Genomic DNA, 9,207 nt, shown 5'->3' with positions numbered 1-9,207 from the left:
TCTTTGTGCTGCCTTGCCCTTAAGACATTGATTGATTCAGTACATTTTTCAAACCATAGTTTTTGGCAACTATATGTATATGAACATATTGTAATTATAAGTTAATTATCTTGCATAACCATACACAGATGGAGAGTTCTGAAGGAAAATTGGTGATCATAGGACGAGCGGAGATCGATACTCGAGCCCCTTTCAAGTCTGTCAAGGAAGCAGTTTCATTGTTCGGAGAGAAAGTACTAGTTGGAGAGATTTATGCCAACAAGCTCAAAGAGGTTCCACTTCAGTTTTTCTGTATATCAATGTATATATAATAAGGTTTTAGAGTTAGTATTGTGTAGAGTTAATTAATGTTGTTAATTTTGTGGATGCATGCATGATTAAGATGAAAGTTGAAGGGAGTGAAACTGGGAATGCACAATCCAAAGTTGGAGCATTGACATCTGAGTTAGAAGAAACAAAGCAAAGCCTTGAGAAAGCCAGAGAAGAAGCTAACTCCATGGCTCAACGAATCAAGATGCTGCGAAAGGAGCTCGAGCATACCAAGAAAGAGCTAGAAGAAGCAAAGGTGAGGCTTCAACAAAAGGATTGTGATCCAGAGATTGAAGACCTTAAGTTCATCTCAAATGGAACAAACAATAACGTGGAGATCAAGGCACAAGTTCAAGCTGATGAGGAAGCAGCAGAGTTTCAGAAAAGAAGATATGTGAAATTTGCTAGTCCTCATGCACTGGCTCAAGTTATTCCCAATAGGGAACATGAAAAGATTCTTGAGAGACCCCCTTCAATAAAAAAGGGTAAGAAGAAGCCAATGATGCCTTTGTTAGGATGGTTTTTCTCTAAAAAGAAGGGAAGCCATGAACTTGATTCTCCAAGAGCCTAAGCACTAGCTTGCTTTCAGTTACTATGAATATTTCCTTATTCATAATGATGTGTGTTCTAATCTTCTGATTAGTCATAATTACTTGTAATTCATTATTATTCTCTGATTTCTCATATGTGTAAAACAAGGAGGAGGAATCAATTAAGTGTCCTCTCTCAATTTTGTTACTTTTGTGACTTGTATTTGCCAATGCTTACTGCCTCATTAGCAAGGGATAGAGGTTTCTGGAAGTGTATGAAATCATGATTATAATATAGACACAATAAATAAAGCACTTCTCTCTAATTCTTTCCACTCTTTTTAAAAGATTTCTCAACTACTGATGATATATTACTTTTATTATACTCACAATCATTAAAGAATCTCACTTTAGACATAATATATAATAAAATTCAATGACATTGTTTGATCCATATAGTCAACTCTAACCAATAAAATAAAACTTTATTGTTGCCATTGTATATACACAATCAATAAAAAAACTAAAATAAAAGTTTAAATTAGTATTATATCATATTTTAAAAGTCTTTTTTTATCGGCATAGTTATATTTATGTAGTGTTTGATAAACAAATGAATAATTTCTCAAGAATAATTACTCACATAATCATATAGGGAACATAAAATAAATTTTTTTTCTTATTCTTAGTGGCATAAGATGAGATAAGATAACATTTGTTCTTGGTCTACTTTATATGTCAAAGTCATGCTTAAGATATCTTAGTACTTATTAAAAGTGTGTGCGGACAAAAATAGTATCAAACTTGTTGGTGATGTTCCTTCTTTTTTTTTTTATAGTAGTTTAGAAGAATTAACTGCTAATTCAGTACTCGAAAAATTCAGACGCGGATAGAAATAATCCTAAAATGTTATCGATAAAAAAATCACTAAATAATTTTAAAATTTGACAAACATATCTATCATTTCGCCGGAGCTTATTTTCGATGAGCATAATGTTGAGGTAGCCCAAAAATGAGATGATCTAGCTGACTCTAAAGCTAAATTACTAATCCGGCCATCGGAATTGAACATTGATTAAATTAATTTATAATGCTAGATGAATAATTTACCTTCAAAGCTAGACAAAATTTTCAAATCCGGTGACCATCTCAACCTTATGCTTATCAAAAATGGACTCCAACAAAGTGATAGGCACGTTCGTCAAATTTTAAAACCATTCAATAGTTTTTTTTGTCAATAACATCTTTCAAAATCCTTTTTGTCAGTGCTTGAATCATTCGGATACCAAATTGGTAGTTAACTCTAATTTGAAAAGAATAAAACAATAAAATAAAATACAAAGTTGTGCACTTTGATCATAATATTACCTGAAAATATCTAGAGAGAATTGGTTACACCAAAATGAAGTCAACTTTAAGTGGACAAGCTTGTTAATAATCATAGTAATAGGAAATTTACATAGAAATCTAAGTTCAAGATAAAATATGAGGACATAGCCGTTAGTCTGGTACACATCACCACAAACCTAAGATTCCAATTTAGTGGTTTCTACATATAGAAATATTAGAGACAATCTACAAGGAAGGTCTTTGAAGTTGCTACCATATGCAAATATACATATCAATCACTAATCGTCCAACTTTACCCTAAAGAAGAGGCCACTAAGAATTTCAGAAGAGAAAACCATATTATGATTCATAAGTTGATGGTGGTTTTGACAGCTGAGGCATCCCTTCCACCAAACTCAATTGTCGTCGCAGTTTAACAATGTGAGCTTGAACCTAGGACAGTGCATAATACAGTCAGCATAATGCATATGACATTGGGAAAGGATTAAAAAAAAATACTTCAACCAGTAAGCCATATTTTTTTAAAAAATTACCATATAATATGTTTCAAGTTTCAACATGCAAGCAAAGATAAAATGTAACTAGTGCGAGTGCACAATAAATTACAACTACACTATGAGCAAAGAGGGAATTAATCTGTTGTATTTAATTCAAGATTCTAATCCCCATAACTGCATATAATTATGCTTCGTTAGAGAGGGAAGCATCCCCACAAAATTAATGCAGAACAAATGTCATCAATAAATCTAACTACTACTTTGACAGGAAGGGGAACAGAGCAAAAGCGGATGCAACCTGTTGGCGAGCTGCTGCGAGTTTTAAGAGCTCATCAGCCTCCGAGAAGTTCAAGAACCACTGGGTTAGAGGATGATCTTTGGTGTCACCTCTCTCTTTTCCATTCCCAGTTTCAATTGGTACTGCATAAGCCAAAATAATCGATACATTTAAAGGATTCTTCATAAAGAGTGCGGAATGAAAAAGAACATTTGAAAGAACTCACCTGGGCTAGGCAAATTCAAACCAGCAGGAAGCCTAGGCACAACAACAGCAGGATGATTCTGCACACGCGCCAGAAAACCCTCGGACGGTTCAGGAAATACAATCTCATCGTAAGATTCAACAACAACAGGTTTCTTTGTTGACTGAGGACCAGATTCCTCTTCTGGATACAATTTCAAATGGTGATACCTACAAGCACAAAATCCAGTACCATTCATAACTAATAAAAATAAATAAATGAAAATTGGTTCCTCAACTCTAAAGTCTAAAGTCTAAACATAACAAATTCAAAACAAACATGAAGACAGCATAATAAGTAACTAAAACTCACAAATCCAGCTGTTTATCACAGACATCACTGTGGAAATGGAGGGTGATTGCTATTTCAAATTCACCCCAACCACATTCGGATAATTCGAAAGGCGGTGATTCAACTACTCTAGTAGGGTTGTTAAAACTAGGATGCAGCTGAAACACAACACGCTTTATCACTACTCCAAGATCTTCATTTGAAGCACCACGTACATACACAGTCCACTTATGAGATTGAGACCTAGCAGCATCCAAGGATTAGAGACACAAAGAAAATTGCAGAGAAAAAGAAGGGAAAAAAAAAGGGGCACAATCATAGAATAGAACTCACTCGCTGGCCTTCCTACCCAGGTAGAATGCAGTAGTCCCATACACTATTGGGACACAGATTTCAACATCTTTGAGCCTCTTGTTCGCATTCTGAAACCAAAAATGAAAGCTTTGTCATTTCACACTCCAAAAAGGAATGTGAAAAATTACAATAATTGAACTTTACAAGCCCAGAAAACGGAACTCATAAAAATAAAGCAGCAAAGCAACAAGGTGGCACAGTAAGGGATTAAAACTGAAAAACCTCAGTGATCAAAGGTAAGGACCCTAAAAAAATGATACCTTTTTGTCGGAATCCTCGGAAGATAGTGCAATTTTGAGGCGAGAAGGCTTAATAGGAGAGGCGCCATCATCAGGGTGGTGTTCACCTTGTCTTTTGAGGGGCAAAGGCTGAGACATTTGAAAAAAAAAATAAAAATTTGCGCGGAAATTCAGAAACACGGAAAATAGGGGAGATTAGGGGTTTAGGGTTCTAGTTTTGAGTGAGGAACGGAATTGAAGGCACAACCTTAGGCCTCAAAGTGCTCAGGCACTTGGGATTTTCTGCTGTGTTTCTTTGCTATCGTTTGATTCCTTGGCGGTTGTCCACACTTTAGTGCTTCCTATTTTTTTAATCAAAGTTAGTTAGAAATGCTTACATGACAGGCTCCAATAATATTTATGAGAATACATAAAATTCTTAAAAATAATTGTTTATCATCATTAAAAAAGGAGATATTACTAGCTGCATACCTCGTATTGAGTTTATATTATTAACAAATAACAAATATAGTTTAAAATTTGGCTGATTAATTTAAATATGGAAAACATTATGGTGTAAACTCTGAAAATAGAATAACTGTGTGTATAACATAAAGATGGACGTGTCAGATGGAGGCACAACACGCAGGGGGCGTGTTGCATGAATCACGTGGGGGGCGTGGAGGCTACGTAGGTTGATCTGGTTGGGCCAACATGACAGCACGCGGGGGGCGTACTTAGTCAGCACGCAGGGGGCGTGCTGACGTGGCAATCACGGGTTGGCGCAGAAAGGGAAACACGCTGGGGCATGCTGACGTGGCTATTGGTTGGCGGGGAAGCACGTGGGGGGCATGGTGACGTGGCGAACAGGCATTAGTCCACGTATGCAACACGTGGGGGGCGTGCTGAGTCAGCACGTGGGGCACGTGTTAAGTTCACCTCTATATAAGGCAGAGCTCGGTGGTAGTTTGCATAGTGAAGAAGATTTGAGTGTGTTTTGAGTGTTCTTTGAGGATATTGTTAGTGTAATGGAGGGAACCGCAAATTTGGTGGTGTATCGCAACGGTGAGATAATACATAATACTCATGAGGGAGTGAGGTTTGTGTCCCAGAATCCGTTTTCGTTTGTGGTTCCATGCACGATGACGTTAATGGAGCTGTAGAACGACCTCTGTCAAAGCATGGAAAACGGTACATTAATGAGAGTGAGCAGAATTCTGTATCGAAATCCGATTGTAGTTTTTGGTGGTCTAATACAGTTTGATGTCCTTTCGATTACTGATGAAGCGAGTATGGAGAATATGTTTCAAATTCATCGGCAGACTCAGATGCGACTCCCACAGATTGAGTTGTACGTTGAGTTTGAAACTGTGGAGGTTCAAAACGATATAGACATACATGACGATAAAGCTGCAGTGGACGAAGGAATGAATAGTGACAGCGAAGAGGACTTCGAAGCCACTTATGAGGCCGGCGACGAAGATGAGGATGGTGACGTGGGAGTTGAGGCAGCAGCAGAGAATGTAGTGGTTTATCCGTCTAGCAGTCAACCGATGGACGTTCCACCTTTTATGCGTGAGTTGGATCTCGAGGCCATGCATGCCCCCGAGTTTCCGGAATATGCAAACATAGGTACGTGTTGACTAAATAATAAGTTTTTGTTAGTTTAGACATTGCCTTTAGCAATAAATGATGATTTTGACTTTCTGTAGGCATCGCTGATCCTGAGGACGGAGAGTTCCGGATTGGAATGGAATACAGTAGTAGAAAGTCGGTCGTCGCAGCAATTAGAAATTTCACTATATCTAAAGGAGTTGACTATGAGGTCTATGAGTCTGAGCCACGGACGTTCTATGCAAAATGCAAGATGTACGGGCATGGATGTGACTGGCTTATCCGAGCTAGCTTGATACGGAAAAAAGGTTGTTGGAAGATACGAAGATACAATGGTAGGCACACGTGCACGATCGGAACGATTTCACAAGATCATTCCAAGCTGGACTCAGATACAGTTGCTGATGCTATAAGGCCATTGGTCGAGACGGACCCGTCCATCAAGGTGAAATCTATAATTGCGGAAGTCCAGTCATGGTTCAACTATACCATTAGTTACCAAAAGGTTTGGTTGGCAAAGCAGAAGTCCATAGCCAATGTTTTCGGTGGTTGGGAGGATTCTTACCAAGCCTTGCCATGGTGGCTCTCAGTCATGGTGCAGAAGATGCCTGGTTCAGTTGTCCAAATAGAAACACGACCACTGTACAGCGGGAATGAGGAGGCGCAAGGTGTAAAAATACTTCATCGTGTATTTTGGAGTTTCAATCCATGCATTAGGGCATTCAGGCATGGCAAGCCCCTGGTTCAGGTTGACGGCACACACCTATACGGAAAATACAAAGGTACACTTCTAGTTGCTGTTGCACAAGATGGGAACCAGAACATTGTGCCTATCGCCTTTGCCTTGGTGGAAGGGGAGACAGCTGATGCGTGGCACTTCTTTCTCAGGAATCTGCGAATGTATGTTGTTAGAAAAGACGGCGTGGGTATGATCTCAGATCGACATGAGTCAATAAGGGCAGCAGTAAATCGTTCCGGTGACGACTGGCAACCTCCGAGAGCATGGTGGATGTTTTGTATAAGACACATCGGCAGTAACTTCTTAAGGGCATTCAAAGTCCCTCACTTGCAGAAGCTTGTTGTCAACATAGGGTATTTAAGAACGGTGGAGGTACAATATCAACTATAAGAGGTTGGAAGAGCAAGGCGAGGCATACGCCAGGTGGTGCGATGCCATTGGACTCAGACATTGGGTATTGGCATTCGACGAGGGACATCGATGGGGGCATATGACAACGAACCTTGTGGAGTGCATTAACTCAGTGTTGAAGGGTGCCCGTAATCTACCTGTGTTGGCGCTAGTCCGAGCAACATATTATAGGTTAAATGAACTTTTTACGCGGAAGAGTGCCGAGACTCACGAACGCAAGCGTGCCGGATATACGTACTCCGCATTTGCGCAACAGCAGATAGAAGCAAGTATGCAACAGGCTGGGAATATAGTTGTGCACCGCTTTGATAGACGAAATGAGGTGTTTGAGGTGCGCGAAATGGGTAAGCCAAATATATTAGCGACATCCTCTAATGTCACTGTAACCTCACCGATCGGCAATACAAAGGTGTGGGTCTCAGGCCTCCACCTTTCAACCAGAGCAGCTAACATGGGACGAAATCTTCTTATGACTCCAATTTTAGATACGTGGTAAAATCCCGTGGCGCGTAAGTGGTTTTCTACCAACGGATTCCACGTTTGTGACGGATCCAGTTTACGCACCAACAAATTCCTGTTAGGCTGCATCAACAAAAATATCTGTTACATTAATTAAATAATAATCCTTATAAATATATTAATAAACATTCACATATTTATTAAAATATTCAACATAGCTTATCTATTTATTTATTTATTTATTAAAAAATTAAATTCTTTATTCACTTATCCTATAAAATATTTAATCCTTACCGACAATTTTTTTTATTGCTATAATATTTAATAACATCACGTATTATTATTATTATTATTTATTTTTCAAATTATTATTTCTTCAATTTTTTAATAACAACGTATGTTTTATACAATTTACACATTTAATTTATTATAATATTTATTTATTACTATACGCAATATATTATGTTTAAAAGGTAAAAAAAAATTTATTCATTCCTGAATATATTTCCTAATAACATTATTAAAAAAATAATATTATTATTATTAACGTTTATTTTATAAAAATACTATTACTATATTATTAAAATATTTATAAAATACACAAATTAATATTCTCATTACAATTTATATATACATAAAACAAACATAAATACATAAAAAAAAATTTAAATACAGAAAATAATTAAAACTTGCTAACTTACGTAAATAGGATGATCCAAATAATTGATAATATGTTCTTCGGGCGCCAAGTAATTACGTACCTTTTTTTTTATTGTATCCCTTAAACTAAAAAATTATTTTTTGCACTACAGTCACTCACTACTACTACTCACTACTCCTACACTGAGTCATTTTTTTCAACTCCAACTCACTATATTGAAGAAGCCCCACACTAACTTGCTTCTCTTCTCTCATTTCATTCCTTCAGATTCATGGGTTTATATAAAAGAAGGAGAAGAGCTCGCTGGTTCCCGGAGAGGGGGGGCTGTCCCCTGCATGCAGGCAGCCTGCAACACGCCCCCTGCGTGGTGGAGCAGTGCGTTGGGACTCGGCGAGAATCTCTGCTGCGCTGCACGGATCACTAGGCACCACGCCCCTGCGTGGTGAGTCAGCACGCCCATGGCGTGTTGATGGAGCTGCGCCACGTCGCAGGCACCACGCCCCCGGCGTGTTGCCACGTCTCTCCACCTGCTCAGCCACAACGCCCCCCGTGTTGACCCTACACCCATACTCCGGCAATACTCCTCTTTCCCCAATATTCAGCCAATACACCACTCTAACATCCATAAGAAAAATAATTTCTGTTAAAATTTTCATCATTTCATTTCTGCAAATTAGAACTGAATAAGACCTCAAAATGGTAAATTTAATGAAAGAACACCTTAGAACGTAGATCTGAATTTATAACTCATCTCAAAAAGTTACGAAAGTGTGATTTTTTATTTTTAGAAGCACGATCAAATTCATAGCAAGATCTTAAAAAAAATCAAATTCCATAGATATATTTTTGGATCAAAATTATGAATGTACCTAACAAGCTATAAATTTTAAAAATAAGCTTTCTCACTCTATTATTGCAAGTTAAAAAAAAAAACAACAAATCGAAAAAAAGTACCGTATGCGGCAAAAAGCATTTAGATCATCCCAATTCTTATTTATAACCTACTTGTCTTAAAAAGTAACTCCACGTTAACTTTTACGTATTAAGAACTCAAACATCTCTATTCTCCATTAAAAGGAACTAACTTTAGTCCCTGTTGTGGTCCCACTTAATTAAATTAATATAATTACTACTTTATAATAATATTTTTTAAATTTATAAATTCAAAAATAAATCATTGTAAAAAATATTAATATTAAAAAAATTATATATAAAAATAATACACAATATATAATTCATAAAAAGAGATGATA

The 9,207-nt window shown here is 37.3% G+C and overlaps 3 protein-coding genes across 3 annotated transcripts; 2 read left to right on the top strand and 1 right to left on the bottom strand.

The window, feature by feature from the left end:
* Nucleotides 1–1,166, top strand: LOC107488065 (WEB family protein At2g17940). Its single transcript, XM_016108762.3, has 2 exons — nt 1–272; nt 383–1,166. The coding sequence occupies exons 1-2, from the start codon at nt 129–131 to the stop codon at nt 878–880; spliced, it is 642 nt and encodes a 213-aa protein (XP_015964248.1). The 5' UTR covers nt 1–128; the 3' UTR covers nt 881–1,166.
* A 1,076-nt stretch (nt 1,167–2,242) lies between these two features.
* Nucleotides 2,243–4,453, bottom strand: LOC107488090 (transcription initiation factor TFIID subunit 14b). Its single transcript, XM_016108786.3, has 6 exons — nt 4,113–4,453; nt 3,832–3,920; nt 3,520–3,741; nt 3,190–3,377; nt 2,985–3,106; nt 2,243–2,621 (listed from the first exon to the last, which is right to left on the bottom strand). Exons 1-6 carry the CDS (start codon nt 4,227–4,229, stop codon nt 2,529–2,531), a joined length of 831 nt encoding a protein of 276 aa, XP_015964272.1. The 5' UTR covers nt 4,230–4,453; the 3' UTR covers nt 2,243–2,528.
* A 798-nt stretch (nt 4,454–5,251) lies between these two features.
* LOC107488061 (uncharacterized) lies at nt 5,252–6,813 on the top strand. The gene is made up of 2 exons (XM_016108759.1): nt 5,252–5,702; nt 5,783–6,813. Exons 1-2 carry the CDS (start codon nt 5,252–5,254, stop codon nt 6,811–6,813), a joined length of 1,482 nt encoding a protein of 493 aa, XP_015964245.1.
* Nucleotides 6,814–9,207: the final 2,394 nt, after the last annotated feature.

This window comes from Arachis duranensis, chromosome 5 (assembly GCF_000817695.3).
Source record: "Arachis duranensis cultivar V14167 chromosome 5, aradu.V14167.gnm2.J7QH, whole genome shotgun sequence".
Taxonomy (NCBI): Eukaryota; Viridiplantae; Streptophyta; class Magnoliopsida; order Fabales; family Fabaceae; genus Arachis; species Arachis duranensis.
The sequence above is the reverse complement of the archived record's forward strand: the minus strand, read 5'-3'. Positions and strand labels throughout refer to the sequence as shown.

Coding starts and splice junctions, on each gene's coding strand:
- LOC107488061 (XM_016108759.1), top strand. CDS start 5,252: ATGGAAAACGGTACATTAATGAGAGTGAGCAGAATTCTGTATCGAAAT. Junction 5,703..5,782: donor TCCGGAATATGCAAACATAG/GTACGTGTTGAC, acceptor GACTTTCTGTAG/GCATCGCTGATCCTGAGGAC.
- LOC107488090 (XM_016108786.3), bottom strand. CDS start 4,229: ATGTCTCAGCCTTTGCCCCTCAAAAGACAAGGTGAACACCACCCTGAT. Junction 3,107..3,189: donor TTTGAATTTGCCTAGCCCAG/GTGAGTTCTTTC, acceptor TGGCTTATGCAG/TACCAATTGAAACTGGGAAT. Junction 2,622..2,984: donor TCGCAGCAGCTCGCCAACAG/GTTGCATCCGCT, acceptor GCACTGTCCTAG/GTTCAAGCTCACATTGTTAA.
- LOC107488065 (XM_016108762.3), top strand. CDS start 129: ATGGAGAGTTCTGAAGGAAAATTGGTGATCATAGGACGAGCGGAGATC. Junction 273..382: donor ATGCCAACAAGCTCAAAGAG/GTTCCACTTCAG, acceptor TGCATGATTAAG/ATGAAAGTTGAAGGGAGTGA.